Source organism: Salvia hispanica, chromosome 2, assembly GCF_029641045.1.
Source record: "Salvia hispanica isolate PSC_SH4W2 chromosome 2, Shi_PSC_v1, whole genome shotgun sequence".
Taxonomy (NCBI): domain Eukaryota; kingdom Viridiplantae; phylum Streptophyta; class Magnoliopsida; order Lamiales; family Lamiaceae; genus Salvia; species Salvia hispanica.
Window position 1 is genome coordinate 36526537 of NC_142693.1, and position 24478 is coordinate 36551014.

General features: G+C 33.0%; 1 protein-coding gene, 4 long non-coding RNA genes and 2 pseudogenes across 7 annotated transcripts; 4 read left to right on the forward strand and 3 right to left on the reverse strand.

Moving 5' to 3' along the window:
- Positions 1 to 3677: 3677 nt before the first annotated feature.
- LOC125214294 (uncharacterized) lies at positions 3678 to 5554 on the forward strand. The gene is made up of 3 exons (XR_016134918.1): positions 3678 to 4260; positions 4375 to 4449; positions 5417 to 5554. It is a non-coding gene; the product is annotated as an uncharacterized LOC125214294 (long non-coding RNA).
- Positions 5555 to 5567: 13 nt separating this feature from the next.
- On the forward strand, positions 5568 to 6324 carry LOC148932291 (uncharacterized). Its single transcript, XR_016134917.1, has 2 exons — positions 5568 to 5973; positions 6071 to 6324. It is a non-coding gene; the product is annotated as an uncharacterized LOC148932291 (long non-coding RNA).
- Positions 6325 to 8416: 2092 nt separating this feature from the next.
- On the reverse strand, positions 8417 to 9855 carry LOC125194158 (uncharacterized; annotated as a pseudogene).
- Positions 9856 to 10269: 414 nt separating this feature from the next.
- Positions 10270 to 12683, forward strand: LOC148932292 (uncharacterized). 2 transcript variants are annotated; one of them, XR_016134943.1, is made up of 4 exons: positions 10270 to 10619; positions 10734 to 10808; positions 11776 to 12332; positions 12430 to 12683. It is a non-coding gene; the product is annotated as an uncharacterized LOC148932292 (long non-coding RNA). The 2 variants fall into 2 exon arrangements; XR_016134944.1 differs by lacking the exons at positions 10270 to 10619; positions 10734 to 10808 and adding an exon at positions 10900 to 11615.
- A 2139-nt stretch (positions 12684 to 14822) lies between these two features.
- LOC148932293 (transcription factor GTE7-like) lies at positions 14823 to 15495 on the reverse strand. Its single transcript, XM_089065059.1, has 2 exons — positions 15262 to 15495; positions 14823 to 15180 (listed from the first exon to the last, which is right to left on the reverse strand). Exons 1-2 carry the CDS (start codon positions 15493 to 15495, stop codon positions 14884 to 14886), a joined length of 531 nt encoding a protein of 176 aa, XP_088921185.1. The 3' UTR covers positions 14823 to 14883.
- Positions 15496 to 16622: 1127 nt separating this feature from the next.
- On the forward strand, positions 16623 to 19036 carry LOC125203397 (uncharacterized). 2 transcript variants are annotated; one of them, XR_016134945.1, is made up of 4 exons: positions 16623 to 16972; positions 17087 to 17161; positions 18129 to 18685; positions 18783 to 19036. It is a non-coding gene; the product is annotated as an uncharacterized LOC125203397 (long non-coding RNA). The 2 variants fall into 2 exon arrangements; XR_016134946.1 differs by lacking the exons at positions 16623 to 16972; positions 17087 to 17161 and adding an exon at positions 17253 to 17968.
- A 2085-nt stretch (positions 19037 to 21121) lies between these two features.
- LOC125194166 (uncharacterized) lies at positions 21122 to 22554 on the reverse strand (annotated as a pseudogene).
- Positions 22555 to 24478: the final 1924 nt, after the last annotated feature.

A 24478-nucleotide genomic window follows, 5' to 3' on the forward strand; every position in this document is an offset into this window, starting at 1 on the left:
ATTTTTATGTTATTCCTATGTAAAATATATAATATACTCTATTGAATTTCACCGTTAGCTTTATTAGTCTTTATTATAGAAATTAGATCACCCCCTAATGATCATGCTAATTGATTTTATCCAAAAATAGCATTTGGTTATATTTGTCCATATATAAAATATAATTATGGCATAGAGACATAAGGGTATTATGGCATAGAGACAGTATGTCTCTAAATCACTACTCATTTCAAAATTGTGTACTTTTACAAATTATGTTACAATTTGGTAATTTAATACTCCGTCCGCTCCATAATAACTGTCACTCTTATTTTTGGCACGAGTTTTAAAAAATGTAAAAAAAAGTTGGTTGAAAAAATTAGTGGAATGTGAGACCCACTTTTTTATATTAGTTTTAAAATAAAATGTGAGTGAAGTGAGTTAATAGAATGTGAGACCTACTTACCATATGATAAAAAATGAAATGTGAGAATTATTGTGGAGAACGAATCGAAATGGAAAAAAGTGACAATTATTATGGGACGGATGAAGTACTATACGTAATTTTAGTTGATAAATTTTACATGAATATCATTTTGTCAGTAAAAATAAGTGCATCTACACTAATTGTATTTTCATGGTTCTATACGGTTAACTATCGAGCTTCCCTAATGTGTCGTTTGATTCATTATACTAGATAATAGTAGTAAAATGCAGTATGCACGTGATAAACCAAAATGGGGTTTTTCTAAGATATATAGAAGTGAGATGGATAATCGTGAGATACAGTGTAATCTTGACATTATAGATCACGCGCGGCTCAACATACATTGTTATAGATCTTTTGAGGAAAAAAGGGCAACCGAACAAGAGATAAAATTAGACATGATCTTTAGTCACAGATAATCATGACAACCGAAAAAACTCTAACAGTGTTCATTCTGTTCATCACTCGAATCCATCTCCACCTTACAAGTGTCCGGTGGTGACTCCATTTGTGTATGGAATATAGACAAGTTTCATAAAGATGGAGTGGGGGGTGTCTCTATAAATCATACTTTTAGCATTAATGTTGTTTAACCTCATTAGGTAGTTGCGATGCCGCCTAATGAAATCATGACTGATCAATGTAATAGTCTTACATGCAACAACATTTAATTTGAGGCCATGTTTTCATCTTAGGTTGCCTCTATGCTAGGGCATCTGCATCGCCTTTGCATACTTCTTAATCATCTAACACCTTTTTTCCTTTTCAGATATGGAATTTCTCACTTGATTCCGACGGTATATTTAAATGGTCCATCTTTTTTTTGTTTTCTGCTAATTTTGGTATCAACTTTATCCATATAATTTTTAGCATTTTATTCTTCGTCATGGTCTCATCATTCTTGCACTCATCAATATTCAATAATAGTGTTCGTTTGTGATGTTGTTACCAAACTCAGCTTCAAGTGTCGAGCTAATTAATAAACATGTCGAGCTTTAAATGAAATTTAATTCATAATATGTGCTAGAATGCTAGGTGTAACTCAAATTATTGGTTCTTAATTAAGAAAAATAACTCTAGGCGACCCACATGTTGCTGATCAAATGCTCGAGTCTATCCATTACTATTTATATGGATAAAAGGAATGTTTTAGGAAATATTCCATAACTTATTATATCATTATATTTATATATTATCATTCTTATTATCGGGATTAGTGGCGAAGCCATGATTTTTATGAGGGGGGCTCAAGCTAGTGTTAATCGTTTTAGGGTATTTTTCGATGTCGGTGACATCGAAAACTCAAAATAATCAATATTTTTAGTTGTTATATAAGGATAATGGATTAAATTTTTTATGACGTCTAAATGTCCATCATTTTACATTCTAAAGATTTTATGCTTAGTTGTTAGGTATTCTTCGATAAATGATGATGTCATGTAAAATAGAAAATATACACGAAAATACTACTATAAATTATGACGACCATTATAAAATAATTGCATTTATTAATTTTTACTAAAGTACATAATTGATGGATGAAAATAATTATGAAGTAAAAAAGATTTAAAACAATATAGTTAGTGATGTAAAATTGAAAATCAAATGTAAATAAAAAATAGTAATAATTATGTTGCATAAATAGAAAAAAAAATATGTAAATGTATAAGTATAGTAATGGAAAGAAAACAGTTATGAAACCAAATGTTTATCTGTCATGTTTTATAGAGCGTACGTACGTATCTTGAACATTTACAATTGAACTTCGTTTTTTATCTAAAAGTCATAGCTCCATAATATTATTTTGTTTCATAAAAGTTATAGCTCCATAATATTATTGTTCTTGGAATTAGTTTTCACTTCCTGTAGTTTTCTTTCAATTGTTGCAGTTTATTTTTGAGAAATTCATCAATAAGAACGAATGATCTTTATCTTTCACCTAGCTAGCTAATTGGTACACACACTATAAAAACAACTAAGTGGAGTATTTTTTTATTTAATTATGAATGTTAATTATATTTCTAAATACAATACATATGTTTTAAAAATATTTTATTTTTGTATTCCAACTAAACTTAAGAGACACATATAAAAGCATTACAAATATCAACTATTAAAAAAACCACCAATGCAATATGAATATTTTACTATATTTCGCCATCAATCATCAATGCATTCAAGAGATTTATAGAATATATATCAATTTTTAATAGAACCATATGTAGTTGATATTTGTCCAATTTAATTTGACCTAGCTATCGCATAAATAAATATGTGTCAATTTTCAGATAAATCTCAAGTAGGCTAACTTGTCAGTCGCCAATTAATACATGCAATAATTATACATAGTGGCCAAATGTTGTCATAGACTTTCAACTCCATCAAGGCATCAACCACCTCTTCTTCAAACACTAACCCTAAATCTATCATAACACCCACCTTCATCACCCTCAAATTCTTTTGTTGAACGCAACTAATTCGAAAATATGCATTTGGGTCAAATTTATCTCACAACTCAATCAAATTTTGATACGTATATAGGTGCCACACATACATATAAACATTCAAATTCGCATCTGATTAATAGAGCATTACTTCAAGGTCTATTAATTTAGAATAATATTAACCTCATAATTTCACAATCATGTAATTCTCTGAAAAGATATTTTTTTATATAAATTCCACTTTAATTGTTGCTTCCCTAGCTAGATGTGTATTAAAATCTTTTACACATAATTTTATATGAATTTAAGAAAGAGGGTGTAAATGAAAATAGACTTGGAACCCAAATGTTTCACAAGGGAGAATTAATATCCATAGTTTTGGGATATAGAATATATATGCGTGGAATTGTTGGAACAAAAGAAATGTAGAGAGGGGGGGATGGTGTTGGTCTCGTGTCAAAAAGTGGCGGTGCCGGCCTAAGCACGTGATAGGGACGGCGGAGGAGTGGGGCTGAGCCACCACACACGTGGTGCCAAAAATCTATTACTGCCTCTCTACAGCTTCCACGTCAACTCACACTATCACGATTCCTACATTATTTTCACTATCTTTTACATTCTTTATTTCCAGCTTTTATTGTTTTTTGTTTCTTTCATTGCTTTCCCGTTTCACTTTTCATTTTTATTTTCATTCATTTCACCCCATTTAGCTATTCCTTTCTCCTTAAATCTAATCCATTTATTCTCCATGACTAATTCTAGGGAAATTAATGATTCATATACCTTTTTTTTCTCTATGCAAGTAACGTTGATAAACAATGTCAAGATTCTTGCATGGTATTTAAAAAAACAAAAAAGATTGTTGCATGTGGTGGTTTTTGTTGAATTGAGGAAGCATTCGAGTACACTGAGGGGAAGTTAAATATATATATATATATATATATATATATATATATATTGGGTCCTGTTAGGTTGAGATTTTTGGGCCTAATTGAGAATTGAGATGCAATCTCAGCCACCCATTCACAATCTTCGCGCGATGTCAACAGCGCCTGGTTTATGTCAACAGGGGGGTATTTTTGTCATTTTAGTTCTAAAATGTTTCAGCTGTATTCAAAACACGCCGTAAAACTCTCAAACATTTCTCTGAGTTCTCTCCCAAATTTCTCCTACAATTCTGCATCTTCTCTTCCCTTCGTCGCTATTCATCTCCTAATCTTAGACTTCGTTCAGTTTTCTACATCAATTAATTTCCAAAAATGAGGATCGAAGAAGTAGTTGAAGTTGAAGCACCGATTGTAGCCGGAAAAAGGCATTCCAAATCGGCGGTCGTTGAAGCGAATTCTTCAGGTTAAGAAATTGATTCAAATTTTAAGTATATTGCTTCGATTTTAGTGTATTAAAACAGATCTGGATTTGTTTTCTTCTGAATTCGATTTCTGCTGATTTTTTATTGTTGATTAGCGATGGTAGATTCGGAAGAGGGGGAAATCAACAAGGCTGCTGGAAAAAACAAAAGAGAACATGCATCTGCTTCCAGTTAAGGATTTGTTTAAATTTTTAAGATTATTGACATTTCATACAATAGCTATTGACATAGTTATGATAATAGACTTGTGTTTTCTATAAACAGCATATACTTGTCATTGAGATGATATTGTATACTGTTGACATAGTGTATGCTTATTTGGATTGTTGTTGACATTATAAACTTTAACAATTGATATAAAAGTAATAAGATAATTATGTTTGCTTTAATCATGATATACTTGTTATTGACATAGTGTATACTTATTAGAATCGTTGTTGACATAGTCAAATTGACATAATAGTAACCAGATAATTGTGTTTGCTATATATGAGATATACTTGTTATTGACATTGATTTATTATGTACTTTATCTATTGACATAATTTTAAGAATATACATGCACTTGCTGTCGATAGGGTACACTTGTTATTGACATAGATTTATTATGTACTTTATCTATTGACATAATCGTAATAACATGCATGCACTTGTTGTCAACAGGGTATACTTCTTATTGACATGATATCGTGTATAATTGATATTGATTTATTCTGTTTGATTTTAAAAATTTTAAGATTATTGACATTTTATATACTAGCTATTGACATAGCTATAATAATATACTATTGACAGTAGTAGTGTATGCTTGTTTGAATAGGTGTTGACATAATTATATTGACATAGTGTATGCTTGTTTGAATGGCTGTTAGGATGACTGTAGAAAACATATAAATGTTTCTGGGTCATGTTGTTGCTCATGGACCTTTTAGGGAGGAACGACTCCCCTGTTTTGGTGTTGGTCTTGGATGGCTCTTGTAAGTTTATCTAGCAGTCATTGTCTACTTAATTATTTCAAAAATGCTTTTCCTAAGAGATAATGTATGCGGTGCAGCTGATAGTTTCATGATAGTTGAATGATTTACCATCTTGTTCAGTGAAATAGGAACTTCTCTGATTTTGCTGCTTTTTTGCTAGGTTTATTACTAGTTTCTTTCTGGGTGCAATCCCCTGGTATATAGGAGCTTTTCTACTGCTATGTGTCCGTATGGATGACAGGGAGAAGCCTGGACTCATTGCATGTGGCATAGCTGTAAGTCTTTTCAATCTTTACTAGAATCTCCTCAAGTGTCAATTCATGGATGTTCCCAACAGTTAGGGTCTTAGGGATGATATGTAATCATATTTTGGTGTTTTATGCCTGTTTTTTATCCAGTGGATTTTGTAATTTTATTGTCTCTGAATAAGTATATGAGGTTTCTCTTGTCAATCAATACCCCTCCCCCACACCAGTCATCATATGTGTTTTGCTTCTTGATGCAACTGCTTGAGTTGATATGCACTTGGAAGAAGTCGTTGAATCTGTGGCCGACAAGTTTCTTCATTTGTCCAAGACGTTCCTTCAAGACAAGCATGATACTTTTGATCACTGGAAAACAATATCTGAATCAATAGTTATTGCTGAAAAAGAAAAGGAAGTTCTTGAAGATTTGACCGAATTTCCAACTTTTAAATTTGGACATTTCTTTGATGAAGTAAGTACATCATTTTGTTTACATATGTTTCTCTGAGTTGACATTAGATTACTCCTACAGTTTATATACTAACATTGTAGAACTAATTTACAAGCAGTATGCAGAAGAAAGAAACAGAGAAAATATCCCTACATCGCCAGGTTATGATCCTAAAGGGGTGAGCCAATGAATCAGCCTCTCCTATCTCACCACCAGCTGCAAGCCCAATGGATGACGCACAAGTTGAAACGAACAAAGAAAAACAACAGGAGAAAAGGAAAGAGAAAGTAGAGAATATTGTTAAAATAAAATAACTAAAACTAAGATTAAATAGTATATTGTTTTTATAAAATGACTGAATTGTTGTTGACATGGCTTGAAAGTGTAGTTGACATTTGGTTATAATTGTTGTTGACATGGTTTCTATGTGTAGTTGACATGGCTTATAATTGTTGTTGACATGGTTCTATGTGTAGTTGACATGGCTTATAATTGTTGTTAACATGACTTATAATTGTTGTTAACATGGTTCTATGTGTAGTTGACATAGTATGTAACATAGTTGACATGGCTTGTACGTGTAGTTGACACGATATGTACCGTAGTTGACATGACTTGTATGTGCCGTTGACACGATATGCACCATAGTTGACATAATTATATTAGTTGTTGACATGACTAGTATATATAGTTGACATGATTTTAAATTGTAACTAACCTTAAAAACATGAATTATAATTGAGCATAATAAAATTATATGTTTAAGTAATCTTAAATTGTATGACTACATCTCCATGTGTAAGTAATCTTAAATTATATAGTTGGATGGGTTTTAAAACTATTATTGTGGATTCTGAAGTTTGAACTTAGCAGTTATATCAAATGTTAATCAGTTCAACAAATTGTATTGAAATGTCAACAACCTATAACCAAATGTCAACAGCTTGTATAAAGTGTCAACAACTCAGAAAACAAATATTATAATTAATAAAGAAAATTATAAGATAGATGTCATTAGAGAGCAGAATCAAATATCAACAACTAATAAGATAATGTCAATAACTTTTAGTATATGTTAACAACTAAAAAACAACTCTGATTGTTGTTGACATGGCTTGTACGTGTAGATGACATGACTTATAATTGTTGTTGACATGGTTTCTATGTATAGTTGACATGGCTTGTACGTGTAGTTGACATAGTATGTAACATAGTTGACATGGTTTGTACGTGTAGTAGATACGATATGTACCGTAGTTGACATGACTTGTACGTACCGTTGACACGATATGCACCATAGTTGACATAATTATATTAGTTGTTGACATGGCTAGTATATATAGTTGACATAATTTTTAATTATAATTAACCTTAAAAACATGAATTGTAATTGTAATTACCCCTCCAGGCAGGACTGGGGCAGCCTGGACGCCCTCATCAGCGAGTAGCACGGAGGCAAGTCTGACTCCAACTTGTATTGAAATGTCAACAACTTATAACCAAATGTCAACAGCTTGTATAAAGTGTGTACAACTTAGAAAACAAATCTTAAAATTAAAAAAAAAAAACAAAATCATACAATAGATGTCAATAGAGAGCAAAATCAAATATCAACAGCGGGTCTTGTTAGGTTGAGATTTTTTAGCTTAATTGAGAAATGAGATGCATTTTCAGCAACTCATTCACAATTTTCGCGTAATGTCAACTACTCAAACATTATGTCAGCTAGGGGGCATAATTGTCATTTTCGCGATGTCAACTACGGAGACAATATGTCAACTACGATGTCAACAACAAATGTTATTTATGGGAACCACGATGTCAACAACAAATGTTATTAATTGTATACGTAGTTGACATAGATTATATAGGTAGTTGACATGCATAGTTGATATTAAAAAAGGGAGATAACTAAATCTTAGCAACTAATTTTCAAATGAGAAATATTACCAAACAACCAGAGTGCAAAATATTTCATGCTTTAATTTGGAGAAATAAAAGAGAGAGACACGTAACATTTGCCTCAAAAGCAGAATTCTTTACGTATTTTCCGTTCCTTTCATACTTGATAAATCATCCAACAACAATAAAAAATTTGTGCATTTAACATTTCTTCAATATCGAGAATATCGAATGTCAACGACTCGTATTAAAATGTCAACAACTAACAAATAACACTTATAATTGACATATCAATACCGAAAATATCGAATGTCAACAACTCGTATTAAAATGTCAACAACTAAAAAATAACACTTACAATTGACATATCAATACCGAGAATATCGAATGTCAACAACTAAAAAATAACACTTATAATTCACATATCAATAGCTAAAATATCAAATGAACTAAAACAAAGTTGAGATATCACAGTTAGTTAACAGTTAACAGGCAAGAAAAAGCAACAAAACTGCCATACATCCAATTCAATCATCAAATAAAAGTTCAATCATCAAATTGGTCAATCATCTGCGTCGGACTCACTACCAGAGGAACTCCCTAAATCAGAATCTGTAAAAAGCAAGCTCAAACGAATGAACATCTGTTTCTGTTTCTGTTTTCCATACTTTCACCCCCAACACAATGTAGAAACGCAAGAAGAATCAGTATCAATACCACTCGAGGATGACGAATCGCTACTTGAGCTGCCAGAACTGCTTGAGCTACTGCTGGCATTGCCTCTACCATCATTCTCCTGTCCAACAACACCATCATTCTCCTGCCCAACAACACCTTCTCTCTCAATCTCAATCTCCACCACAGCAGGGAAGCTCGCTGCTGGCATATCGTCATCAATATCTACATCTTCTTCATCATTTTCTTTCATCATCTTGCCACAATCATCATTCTTGTCGCTCAATGCGCCCTACACAACATTACCAGCAACATGAATAAACAGTGAAAATACCACAAAAAAGACAAAAATCTTGATGCAAATTTAACTTACCACATCAGCATCAGTAACAAGACTGGAGGGAATACAAACTCCAGCAGCTGGATTGTTGTTCATCATCAACGCTTGCCGCTTTGTCTTGCTCACCATCTTCTTCCAATTGGTCACAAACCGATCAAATTCCCACAACGTTTCCGTATCAAGAGCCTCAATATCAAGCTCAATTTCATCGTCATCCTGTGCCAAATGCTCATCCCTCTTCCTGATTATCTATACAAGTTGAGGCATTTTCTCTTGGGGTAAATTCTGCAACCCAAATCCAAGTTTTGTTGACATCCAATTCCTGATAATACTTCCAATTCCATAAACAAATCAACAATTAAGCTTGCAAAAAGTTCAAATCCTATAACAAAAGCAAATATTGGAAAATCAATCTCTCAAATGAGTTCACATCCAATACAATTGAATCATCTACTGCAAAAATATGGTAATATGGTTGCAACAGAAGCAAAAATCTCATAAAAATTTTGATAGCAAAAACACAAGTTAATAGCAACTCATCAAATCATGATCAAGGAAAAACAACTACTTAGTCTACAGTCATCACAGCAAGCACTACAAGGCAAAAAAAAATTCACACCAAGCTGTATCCTACTGATATTGAGACAAATTAACAAACACATGGAATGCATAGACTATTTTCATCTTCACAAAAAGATTTCCCATTCCAAAACATGTCAATTAGCCACATTGCTGAATTGAAAACAACACAAAATTCAGTCAAATTCTAACATCTCCTAATCTGATTTATCTTGATCCATAAAAAAGAAAAAATTAATACACATACCTGCAACATCCTCTCCGTCATAAATGCCGTGGTGAACGGTGCCAAAAGTGCCCCGCGCCAGCACAGATTTGACCACGAATTTCGAGGCATCAATTTCCCAGTCTTGCCTCGCCGGAATCTCCCTCAATTCATCCTGTTGTTGCTGCTTCCCTCGATTCATCCATTATGCCCTAATTAAAACATGAAATTACTGATCGCCGCTCTCTGGAGTCCTTACCGATCCTGCTTCTCAGATCCGGCGGTCGGATTTGATCAGAAAGCGATCACTAGCAGAATATCAGCAGCAAAGCCAGCAAGGTTTGGAGTTCTATCTATGGAACGTGAAGATGAAATCCTAATTAAAACATGAAATTACCATTCTATCATTTCATATTAAATTAATCTAAAAATATTTATTGTGTGGCAAAATCTGGACCACTCATTTAATAAAAATGAGTGCCTGATATTGCATCTCATTTCTCAATTAGCATAAATAATCTCAATTGATCACAATCCTCTATATATATATATATATATATATATATATATATATAGGGTCCTGTTAGGTTGAGATTTTTGGGCCTAATTGAGAATTGAGATGCAATCTCAGCCACCCATTCACAATCTTCGCGCGATGTCAACAGCGCCTGGTTTATGTCAACAGGGGGGTATTTTTGTCATTTTAGTTCTAAAATGTTTCAGCTGTATTCAAAACACGCCGTAAAACTCTCAAACATTTCTCTGAGTTCTCTCCCAAATTTCTCCTACAATTCTGCATCTTCTCTTCCCTTCGTCGCTATTCATCTCCTAATCTTAGACTTCGTTCAGTTTTCTACATCAATTAATTTCCAAAAATGAGGATCGAAGAAGTAGTTGAAGTTGAAGCACCGATTGTAGCCGGAAAAAGGCATTCCAAATCGGCGGTCGTTGAAGCGAATTCTTCAGGTTAAGAAATTGATTCAAATTTTAAGTATATTGCTTCGATTTTAGTGTATTAAAACAGATCTGGATTTGTTTTCTTCTGAATTCGATTTCTGCTGATTTTTTATTGTTGATTAGCGATGGTAGATTCGGAAGAGGGGGAAATCAACAAGGCTGCTGGAAAAAACAAAAGAGAACATGCATCTGCTTCCAGTTAAGGATTTGTTTAAATTTTTAAGATTATTGACATTTCATACAATAGCTATTGACATAGTTATGATAATAGACTTGTGTTTTCTATAAACAGCATATACTTGTCATTGAGATGATATTGTATACTGTTGACATAGTGTATGCTTATTTGGATTGTTGTTGACATTATAAACTTTAACAATTGATATAAAAGTAATAAGATAATTATGTTTGCTTTAATCATGATATACTTGTTATTGACATAGTGTATACTTATTAGAATCGTTGTTGACATAGTCAAATTGACATAATAGTAACCAGATAATTGTGTTTGCTATATATGAGATATACTTGTTATTGACATTGATTTATTATGTACTTTATCTATTGACATAATTTTAAGAATATACATGCACTTGCTGTCGATAGGGTACACTTGTTATTGACATAGATTTATTATGTACTTTATCTATTGACATAATCGTAATAACATGCATGCACTTGTTGTCAACAGGGTATACTTCTTATTGACATGATATCGTGTATAATTGATATTGATTTATTCTGTTTGATTTTAAAAATTTTAAGATTATTGACATTTTATATACTAGCTATTGACATAGCTATAATAATATACTATTGACAGTAGTAGTGTATGCTTGTTTGAATAGGTGTTGACATAATTATATTGACATAGTGTATGCTTGTTTGAATGGCTGTTAGGATGACTGTAGAAAACATATAAATGTTTCTGGGTCATGTTGTTGCTCATGGACCTTTTAGGGAGGAACGACTCCCCTGTTTTGGTGTTGGTCTTGGATGGCTCTTGTAAGTTTATCTAGCAGTCATTGTCTACTTAATTATTTCAAAAATGCTTTTCCTAAGAGATAATGTATGCGGTGCAGCTGATAGTTTCATGATAGTTGAATGATTTACCATCTTGTTCAGTGAAATAGGAACTTCTCTGATTTTGCTGCTTTTTTGCTAGGTTTATTACTAGTTTCTTTCTGGGTGCAATCCCCTGGTATATAGGAGCTTTTCTACTGCTATGTGTCCGTATGGATGACAGGGAGAAGCCTGGACTCATTGCATGTGGCATAGCTGTAAGTCTTTTCAATCTTTACTAGAATCTCCTCAAGTGTCAATTCATGGATGTTCCCAACAGTTAGGGTCTTAGGGATGATATGTAATCATATTTTGGTGTTTTATGCCTGTTTTTTATCCAGTGGATTTTGTAATTTTATTGTCTCTGAATAAGTATATGAGGTTTCTCTTGTCAATCAATACCCCTCCCCCACACCAGTCATCATATGTGTTTTGCTTCTTGATGCAACTGCTTGAGTTGATATGCACTTGGAAGAAGTCGTTGAATCTGTGGCCGACAAGTTTCTTCATTTGTCCAAGACGTTCCTTCAAGACAAGCATGATACTTTTGATCACTGGAAAACAATATCTGAATCAATAGTTATTGCTGAAAAAGAAAAGGAAGTTCTTGAAGATTTGACCGAATTTCCAACTTTTAAATTTGGACATTTCTTTGATGAAGTAAGTACATCATTTTGTTTACATATGTTTCTCTGAGTTGACATTAGATTACTCCTACAGTTTATATACTAACATTGTAGAACTAATTTACAAGCAGTATGCAGAAGAAAGAAACAGAGAAAATATCCCTACATCGCCAGGTTATGATCCTAAAGGGGTGAGCCAATGAATCAGCCTCTCCTATCTCACCACCAGCTGCAAGCCCAATGGATGACGCACAAGTTGAAACGAACAAAGAAAAACAACAGGAGAAAAGGAAAGAGAAAGTAGAGAATATTGTTAAAATAAAATAACTAAAACTAAGATTAAATAGTATATTGTTTTTATAAAATGACTGAATTGTTGTTGACATGGCTTGAAAGTGTAGTTGACATTTGGTTATAATTGTTGTTGACATGGTTTCTATGTGTAGTTGACATGGCTTATAATTGTTGTTGACATGGTTCTATGTGTAGTTGACATGGCTTATAATTGTTGTTAACATGACTTATAATTGTTGTTAACATGGTTCTATGTGTAGTTGACATAGTATGTAACATAGTTGACATGGCTTGTACGTGTAGTTGACACGATATGTACCGTAGTTGACATGACTTGTATGTGCCGTTGACACGATATGCACCATAGTTGACATAATTATATTAGTTGTTGACATGACTAGTATATATAGTTGACATGATTTTAAATTGTAACTAACCTTAAAAACATGAATTATAATTGAGCATAATAAAATTATATGTTTAAGTAATCTTAAATTGTATGACTACATCTCCATGTGTAAGTAATCTTAAATTATATAGTTGGATGGGTTTTAAAACTATTATTGTGGATTCTGAAGTTTGAACTTAGCAGTTATATCAAATGTTAATCAGTTCAACAAATTGTATTGAAATGTCAACAACCTATAACCAAATGTCAACAGCTTGTATAAAGTGTCAACAACTCAGAAAACAAATATTATAATTAATAAAGAAAATTATAAGATAGATGTCATTAGAGAGCAGAATCAAATATCAACAACTAATAAGATAATGTCAATAACTTTTAGTATATGTTAACAACTAAAAAACAACTCTGATTGTTGTTGACATGGCTTGTACGTGTAGATGACATGACTTATAATTGTTGTTGACATGGTTTCTATGTATAGTTGACATGGCTTGTACGTGTAGTTGACATAGTATGTAACATAGTTGACATGGTTTGTACGTGTAGTAGATACGATATGTACCGTAGTTGACATGACTTGTACGTACCGTTGACACGATATGCACCATAGTTGACATAATTATATTAGTTGTTGACATGGCTAGTATATATAGTTGACATAATTTTTAATTATAATTAACCTTAAAAACATGAATTGTAATTGTAATTACCCCTCCAGGCAGGACTGGGGCAGCCTGGACGCCCTCATCAGCGAGTAGCACGGAGGCAAGTCTGACTCCAACTTGTATTGAAATGTCAACAACTTATAACCAAATGTCAACAGCTTGTATAAAGTGTGTACAACTTAGAAAACAAATCTTAAAATTAAAAAAAAAAAACAAAATCATACAATAGATGTCAATAGAGAGCAAAATCAAATATCAACAGCGGGTCTTGTTAGGTTGAGATTTTTTAGCTTAATTGAGAAATGAGATGCATTTTCAGCAACTCATTCACAATTTTCGCGTAATGTCAACTACTCAAACATTATGTCAGCTAGGGGGCATAATTGTCATTTTCGCGATGTCAACTACGGAGACAATATGTCAACTACGATGTCAACAACAAATGTTATTTATGGGAACCACGATGTCAACAACAAATGTTATTAATTGTATACGTAGTTGACATAGATTATATAGGTAGTTGACATGCATAGTTGATATTAAAAAAGGGAGATAACTAAATCTTAGCAACTAATTTTCAAATGAGAAATATTACCAAACAACCAGAGTGCAAAATATTTCATGCTTTAATTTGGAGAAATAAAAGAGAGAGACACGTAACATTTGCCTCAAAAGCAGAATTCTTTACGTATTTTCCGTTCCTTTCATACTTGATAAATCATCCAACAACAATAAAAAATTTGTGCATTTAACATTTCTTCAATATCGAGAATATCGAATGTCAACGACTCGTATTAAAATGTCAACAACTAACAAATAACACTTATAATTGACATATCAATACCGAAAATATCGAATGTCAACAACTCGTATTAAAATGTCAACAACTAAAAAATAACACTTACAATTGACATATCAATACCGAGAATATCGAATGTCAACAACTAAAAAATAACACTTATAATTCACATATCAATAGCTAAAATATCAAATGAACTAAAACAAAGTTGAGATATCACAGTTAGTTAACAGTTAACAGGCAAGAAAAAGCAACAAAACTGCCATACATCCAATTCAATCATCAAATAAAAGTTCAATCATCAAATTGGTCAATCATCTGCGTCGGACTCACTACCAGAGGAACTCCCTAAATCAGAATCTGTAAAAAGCAAGCTCAAACGAATGAACATCTGTTTCTGTTTCTGTTTTCCATACTTTCACCCCCAACACAATGTAGAAACGCAAGAAGAATCAGTATCAATACCACTCGAGGATGACGAATCGCTACTTGAGCTGCCAGAACTGCTTGAGCTACTGCTGGCATTGCCTCTACCATCATTCTCCTGTCCAACAACACCATCATTCTCCTGCCCAACAACACCTTCTCTCTCAATCTCAATCTCCACCACAGCAGGGAAGCTCGCTGCTGGCATATCGTCATCAATATCTACATCTTCTTCATCATTTTCTTTCATCATCTTGCCACAATCATCATTCTTGTCGCTCAATGCGCCCTACACAACATTACCAGCAACATGAATAAACAGTGAAAATACCACAAAAAAGACAAAAATCTTGATGCAAATTTAACTTACCACATCAGCATCAGTAACAAGACTGGAGGGAATACAAACTCCAGCAGCTGGATTGTTGTTCATCATCAACGCTTGCCGCTTTGTCTTGCTCACCATCTTCTTCCAATTGGTCACAAACCGATCAAATTCCCACAACGTTTCCGTATCAAGAGCTTCAATATCAAGCTCAATTTCATCGCCATCCTGTGCCAAATGCTCATCCCTCTTCCTGATTATCTCTACAAGTTGAGGCATTTTCTCTTGGGGTAAATTCTGCAACCCAAATCCAAGTTTTGTTGACATCCAATTCCTGATAATACTTCCAATTCCATAAACAAATCAACAATTAAGCTTGCAAAAAGTTCAAATCCTATAACAAAAGCAAATATTGGAAAATCAATCTCTCAAATGAGTTCACATCCAATACAATTGAATCATCTACTGCAAAAATATGGTAATATGGTTGCAACAGAAGCAAAAATCTCATAAAAATGTTGATAGCAAAAACACAAGTTAATAGCAACTCATCAAATCATGATCAAGGAAAAACAACTACTTAGTCTACAGTCATCACAACAAGCACTACAAGGCAAAAAAAAATTCACACCAAGCTGTATCCTACTGATATTGAGACAAATTAACAAACACATGGAATGCATAGACTATTTTCATCTTCACAAAAAGATTTCCCATTCCAAAACATGTCAATTAGCCACATTGCTGAATTGAAAACAACACAAAATTCAGTCAAATTCTAACATCTCCTAATCTGATTTATCTTGATCCATAAAAAAGAAAAAATTAATACACATACCTGCAACATCCTCTCCGTCATAAATGCCGTGGTGAACGGTGCCAAAAGTGCCCCGCGCCAGCACAGATTTGACCACGAATTTCGAGGCATCAATTTCCCAGTCTTGCCTCGCCGGAATCTCCCTCAATTCATCCTGTTGTTGCTACTTCCCTCGATTCATCCATTATGCCCTAATTAAAACATGAAATTACTGATCGCCGCTCTCTGGAGTCCTTACCGATCCTGCTTCTCAGATCCGGCGGTCGGATTTGATCAGAAAGCGATCACTAGCAGAATATCAGCAGCAAAGCCAGCAAGGTTTGGAGTTCTATCTATGGAACGTGAAGATGAAATCCTAATTAAAACATGAAATTACCATTCTATCATTTCATATTAAATTAATCTAAAAATATTTATTGTGTGGCAAAATCTGGACCACTCATTTAATAAAAATGAGTGCCTGATATTGCATCTCATTTCTCAATTAGCATAAATAATCTCAATTGATCACAATCCTCTATATATATATATATATATATATATATATAGGGTCCTGTTAGGTTGAGATTTTTGGGCCTAATTGAGAATTGAGATGCAATCTCAGCCACCCATTCACAATCTTCGCGCGATGTCAACAGCGCCTGGTTTATGTCAACAGGGGGGTATTTTTGTCATTTTAGTTCTAAAATGTTTCAGCTGTATTCAAAACACGCCGTAAAACTCTCAAACATTTCTCTGAGTTCTCTCCCAAATTTCTCCTACAATTCTGCATCTTCTCTTCCCTTCGTCGCTATTCATCTCCTAATCTTAGACTTCGTTCAGTTTTCTACATCAATTAATTTCCAAAAATGAGGATCGAAGAAGTAGTTGAAGTTGAAGCACCGATTGTAGCCGGAAAAAGGCATTCCAAATCGGCGGTCGTTGAAGCGAATTCTTCAGGTTAAGAAATTGATTCAAATTTTAAGTATATTGCTTCGATTTTAGTGTATTAAAACAGATCTGGATTTGTTTTCTTCTGAATTCGATTTCTGCTGATTTTTTATTGTTGATTAGCGATGGTAGATTCGGAAGAGGGGGAAATCAACAAGGCTGCTGGAAAAAACAAAAGAGAACATGCATCTGCTTCCAGTTAAGGATTTGTTTAAATTTTTAAGATTATTGACATTTCATACAATAGCTATTGACATAGTTATGATAATAGACTTGTGTTTTCTATAAACAGCATATACTTGTCATTGAGATGATATTGTATACTGTTGACATAGTGTATGCTTATTTGGATTGTTGTTGACATTATAAACTTTAACAATTGATATAAAAGTAATAAGATAATTATGTTTGCTTTAATCATGATATACTTGTTATTGACATAGTGTATACTTATTAGAATCGTTGTTGACATAGTCAAATTGACATAATAGTAACCAGATAATTGTGTTTGCTATATATGAGATATACTTGTTATTGACATTGATTTATTATGTACTTTATCTATTGACATAATTTTAAGAATATACATGCACTTGCTGTCGATAGGGTACACTTGTTATTGACATAGATTTATTATGTACTTTATCTATTGACATAATCGTAATAACATGCATGCACTTGTTGTCAACAGGGTATACTTCTTATTGACATGATATCGTGTATAATTGATATTGATTTATTCTGTTTGATTTTAAAAATTTTAAGATTATTGACATTTTATATACTAGCTATTGACATAGCTATAATAATATACTATTGACAGTAGTAGTGTATGCTTGTTTGAATAGGTGTTGACATAATTATATTGACATAGTGTATGCTTGTTTGAATGGCTGTTAGGATGACTGTAGAAAACATATAAATGTTTCTGGGTCATGTTGTTGCTCATGGACCTTTTAGGGAGGAACGACTCCCCTGTTTTGGTGTTGGTCTTGGATGGCTCTTGTAAGTTTATCTAGCAGTCATTGTCTACTTAATTATTTCAAAAATGCTTTTCCTAAGAGATAATGTATGCGGTGCAGCTGATAGTTTCATGATAGTTGAATGATTTACCATCTTGTTCAGTGAAATAGGAACTTCTCTGATTTTGCTGCTTTTTTGCTAGGTTTATTACTAGTTTCTTTCTGGGTGCAATCCCCTGGTATATAGGAGCTTTTCTACTGCTATGTGTCCGTATGGATGACAGGGAGAAGCCTGGACTCATTGCATGTGGCATAGCTGTAAGTCTTTTCAATCTTTACTAGAATCTCCTCAAGTGTCAATTCATGGATGTTCCCAACAGTTAGGGTCTTAGGGATGATATGTAATCATATTTTGGTGTTTTATGCCTGTTTTTTATCCAGTGGATTTTGTAATTTTATTGTCTCTGAATAAGTATATGAGGTTTCTCTTGTCAATCAATACCCCTCCCCCACACCAGTCATCATATGTGTTTTGCTTCTTGATGCAACTGCTTGAGTTGATATGCACTTGGAAGAAGTCGTTGAATCTGTGGCCGACAAGTTTCTTCATTTGTCCAAGACGTTCCTTCAAGACAAGCATGATACTTTTGATCACTGGAAAACAATATCTGAATCAATAGTTATTGCTGAAAAAGAAAAGGAAGTTCTTGAAGATTTGACCGAATTTCCAACTTTTAAATTTGGACATTTCTTTGATGAAGTAAGTACATCATTTTGTTTACATATGTTTCTCTGAGTTGACATTAGATTACTCCTACAGTTTATATACTAACATTGTAGAACTAATTTACAAGCAGTATGCAGAAGAAAGAAACAGAGAAAATATCCCTACATCGCCAGGTTATGATCCTAAAGGGGTGAGCCAATGAATCAGCCTCTCCTATCTCACCACCAGCTGCAAGCCCAATGGATGACGCACAAGTTGAAACGAACAAAGAAAAACAACAGGAGAAAAGGAAAGAGAAAGTAGAGAATATTGTTAAAATAAAATAACTAAAACTAAGATTAAATAGTATATTGTTTTTATAAAATGACTGAATTGTTGTTGACATGGCTTGAAAGTGTAGTTGACATTTGGTTATAATTGTTGTTGACATGGTTTCTATGTGTAGTTGACATGGCTTATAATTGTTGTTGACATGGTTCTATGTGTAGTTGACATGGCTTATAATTGTTGTTAACATGACTTATAATTGTTGTTAACATGGTTCTATGTGTAGTTGACATAGTATGTAACATAGTTGACATGGCTTGTACGTGTAGTTGACACGATATGTACCGTAGTTGACATGACTTATATGTGTCGTTGACACGATATGCACCATAGTTGACATAATTATATTAGTTGTTGATATGACTAGTATATATAGTTGACATGATTTTAAATTGTAACTAACCTTAAAAACATGAATTATAATTGAGCATAATAAAATTATATGTTTAAGTAATCTTAAATTATATGACTACATCTCCATGTGTAAGTAATCTTAAATTATATAGTTGGATGGGTTTTAAAACTATTATTGTGGATTCTGAAGTTTAAACTTAGCAGTTATATCAAATGTTAATCAGTTCAACAAATTGTATTGAAATGTCAACAACCTATAACCAAATGTCAACAGCTTGTATAAAGTGTCAACAACTCAGAAAACAAATATTATAATTAATAAAGAAAATTATAAGATAGATGTCATTAGAGAGCAGAATCAAATATCAACAACTAATAAGATAATGTCAATAACTTTTAGTATATGTTAACAACTAAAAAACAACTCTGATTGTTGTTGACATGGCTTGTACGTGTAGATGACATGACTTATAATTGTTGTTGACATGGTTTCTATGTATAGTTGACATGGCTTGTACGTGTAGTTGACATAGTATGTAACATAGTTGACATGGTTTGTACGTGTAGTAGATACGATATGTACCGTAGTTGACATGACTTGTACGTACCGTTGACACGATATGCACCATAGTTGACATAATTATATTAGTTGTTGACATGGCTAGTATATATAGTTGACATAATTTTTAATTATAATTAACCTTAAAAACATGAATTGTAATTGTAATTACCCCTCCAGGCAGGACTGGGGCAGCCTGGACGCCCTCATCAGCGAGTAGCACGGAGGCAAGTCTGACTCCAACTTGTATTGAAATGTCAACAACTTATAACCAAATGTCAACAGCTTGTATAAAGTGTGTACAACTTAGAAAACAAATCTTAAAATTAAAAAAAAAAAACAAAATCATACAATAGATGTCAATAGAGAGCAAAATCAAATATCAACAGCGGGTCTTGTTAGGTTGAGATTTTTTAGCTTAATTGAGAAATGAGATGCATTTTCAGCCAATCATTCACAATTTTTGCGTAATGTCAACTACTCAAACATTATGTCAGCTAGGGGGCATAATTGTCATTTTCGCGATGTCAACTACGGAGACAATATGTCAACTACGATGTCAACAACAAATGTTATTTATGGGAACCACGATGTCAACAACAAATGTTATTAATTGTATACGTAGTTGACATAGATTATATAGGTAGTTGACATGCATAGTTGATATTAAAAAAGGGAGATAACTAAATCTTAGCAACTAATTTTCAAATGAGAAATATTACCAAACAACCAGAGTGCAAAATATTTCATGCTTTAATTTGGAGAAATAAAAGAGAGAGACACGTAACATTTGCCTCAAAAGCAGAATTCTTTACGTATTTTCCGTTCCTTTCATACTTGATAAATCATCCAACAACAATAAAAAAATTGTACATTTAACATTTCTTCAATATTGAGAATATCGAATGTCAACGACTCGTATTAAAATGTCAACAACTAACAAATAACACTTATAATTGACATATCGATACCGAAAATATCGAATGTCAACAACTCATATTAAAATGTCAACAACTAAAAAATAACACTTACAATTGACATATCAATACCGAGAATATCGAATGTCAACAACTAAAAAATAACACTTATAATTCACATATCAATAGCTAAAATATCAAATGAACTAAAACAAAGTTGAGATATCACAGTTAGTTAACAGGCAAGAAAAAGCAACAAAACTGCCATACATCCAATTCAATCATCAAATAAAAGTTCAATCATCAAATTGGTCAATCATCTGCGTCGGACTCACTACCAGAGGAACTCCCTAAATCAGAATCTGTAAAAAGCAAGCTCAAACGAATGAACATCTGTTTCTGTTTTCCATACTTTCACCCCCAACACAATGTAGAAACGCAAGAAGAATCAGTATCAATACCACTCGAGGATGACGAATCGCTACTTGAGCTGCCAGAACTGCTTGAGCTACTGCTGGCATTGCCTCTACCATCATTCTCCTGTCCAACAACACCATCATTCTCCTGCCCAACAACACCTTCTCTCTCAATCTCAATCTCCACCACAGCAGGGAAGCTCGCTGCTGGCATATCGTCATCAATATCTACATCTTCTTCATCATTTTCTTTCATCATCTTGCCACAATCATCATTCTTGTCGCTCAATGCGCCCTACACAACATTACCAGCAACATGAATAAACAGTGAAAATACCACAAAAAAGACAAAAATCTTGATGCAAATTTAACTTACCACATCAGCATCAGTAACAAGACTGGAGGGAATACAAACTCCAGCAGCTGGATTGTTGTTCATCATCAACGCTTGCCGCTTTGTCTTGCTCACCATCTTCTTCCAATTGGTCACAAACCGATCAAATTCCCACAACGTTTCCGTATCAAGAGCCTCAATATCAAGCTCAATTTCATCGTCATCCTGTGCCAAATGCTCATCCCTCTTCCTGATTATCTATACAAGTTGAGGCATTTTCTCTTGGGGTAAATTCTGCAACCCAAATCCAAGTTTTGTTGACATCCAATTCCTGATAATACTTCCAATTCCATAAACAAATCAACAATTAAGCTTGCAAAAAGTTCAAATCCTATAACAAAAGCAAATATTGGAAAATCAATCTCTCAAATGAGTTCACATCCAATACAATTGAATCATCTACTGCAAAAATATGGTAATATGGTTGCAACAGAAGCAAAAATCTCATAAAAATTTTGATAGCAAAAACACAAGTTAATAGCAACTCATCAAATCATGATCAAGGAAAAACAACTACTTAGTCTACAGTCATCACAGCAAGCACTACAAGGCAAAAAAAAATTCACACCAAGCTGTATCCTACTGATATTGAGACAAATTAACAAACACATGGAATGCATAGACTATTTTCATCTTCACAAAAAGATTTCCCATTCCAAAACATGTCAATTAGCCACAATGCTGAATTGAAAACAACACAAAATTCAGTCAAATTCTAACATCTCCTAATCTGATTTATCTTGATCCATAAAAAAGAAAAAATTAATACACATACCTGCAACATCCTCTCCGTCATAAACGCCGCGGTGAACGGTGCCAAAAGTGCCCCGCGCCAGCACAGATTTGACCACGAATTTCGAGGCATCAATTTCCCAGTCTTGCCTCGCCGGAATCTCCCTCAATTCATCCTGTTGTTGCTGCTTCCCTCGATTCATCCATTCTGCCCTAATTAAAACATGAAATTACTGATCGCCGCTCTCTGGAGTCCTTACCGATCCTGCTTCTCAGATCCGGCGGTCGGATTTGATCAGAAAGCGATCACTAGCAGAATTTCAGCAGCAAAGCCAGCAAGGTTTGGAGTTCTATCTATGGAACGTGAAGATGAAATCCTAATTAAAATATGAAATTACCATTCTATCCTTTCATATTAAATTAATCTAAAAATATTTATTGTGTGGCAAAATCTGGACCACTCATTTAATAAAAATGAGTGGCTGATATTGCATCTCATTTCTCAATTAGCATAAATAATCTCAATTGATCACAATCTTATATATATATATATATATATATATATATATATATATATATATTTTTTTTTTGAAATGGGTTTTTAATTTAGCAGATTCCTATACATTAAGGTATAAATATGAGGTCCTATTAGACCGCTAACTAATTTAATTTATTAATTTTGCTAATTTGTCAACCTACATATAAAAAATGTCAACACGATGACATTAATATATCAATACAACTTTAATTGGCATACTTATATCTCTGCGTTGACATCTATATTTAAATGCCAACACGAGTATATAAGTATGTCAACTAGATTTGTGTTAACATGCTAATGTCATCGCTTGATATTTTTATTATTATTAATAATAAATTAGTAAAATTAACAAATTAAGCTTGTTAGCCATTGATCACCTCCTTATATATAATTTCTATGTCAAAATGGTACGGAGTAACAGATATGGACCGCCCTTATTTTGCTAGTTATTTTGTCAAGGAAAAAGAAGATTGAAAATTGAAATTAAGCAAAATTGGTATTAGTAGAAAATTAAACTATTTATCTTCAAGACTTCAACTACCGAAATGATTACTTTATTGTAGGATGAAACTTTTTTGTATGGGTACCCTATTCCTGAACCAATGACACATATATCCACGATGCTATAATTTATTTTTACAAAAGTGTAAACATTCACCAATCATACTTAGTAGTAATTTCATCCAATCAATGACATGCAACGCATAGACATATTGATAACTAACTTGTTTATTTAATTGAAAGAAGATCATTTCATATCTGGAGTACATTTTATCAGTTTTCCCACAATAGAAACCCACTATCCTTATATCACTGGGACAAAGCACGATAGTTCAATTAAATCGAAAAAAAATAACATATATATAAACACAAAAAACATATATACAATTATATATTATGCTGTCCTTTTTACAATACACATATATATGCAGTAATGAAAAAAATTAAAAAAGATGAAGAGGACAAGAGCAATTAAAAAGTAGGAAAATGTCTGGTAGCTATTTTGAAAATTGGGTTTTGCGATGTGAAAGAGAGTATGGACTTTGGCGTGAAAATTGTCATGCATCCAAACAAACAAAATGGACGTACTTGAATTACGTATAATTGTGGCCACACAATTGTCATAATATTAGAGAGAGATGGAATGAGGGCTGAATTTAAACAAATATGATTAGCTATCACAAGCCCGATGGTGGCTTCTTACGCAACCAAACATAATTAATTTATTTTAGTATATGTAGATGATATAATGTTCTCCACTTAGAGTGATTTTCTAAGAATGGTTATGGCATCAATAATTGAATATGCACAGCGTGTTCCCAAACTAATACTAATAAATTCTATTTATTCATTCCCAATGAGGCTGTGACAGAATTATATACTTAAAACACATTTTTATAATAATTCAGAAATATTACTCCATATACTAAAATTTAGTGATTTTTTTACTATGTTTACGATTATTAATTATATATAGTTTAACATTTAATATATATGGGGAGTGATCACTTGCTAACTCATCATTTAATTGCTAACTACAACTAATTTAAGGCCATAGGATTTTAGAAAATGTGTGGTCTACAATT

What these genes read in the sequence shown, in the direction of transcription:
- LOC148932293 (XM_089065059.1), bottom strand. Translation starts at nt 15,495, where the DNA reads ATGCCTCAACTTGTAGAGATAATCAGGAAGAGGGATGAGCATTTGGCA. An exon ending in TTGTTACTGATGCTGATGTG is followed by an intron (nt 15,181 to 15,261) that starts GTAAGTTAAATT and finishes AATGTTGTGTAG; the next exon opens with GGCGCATTGAGCGACAAGAA.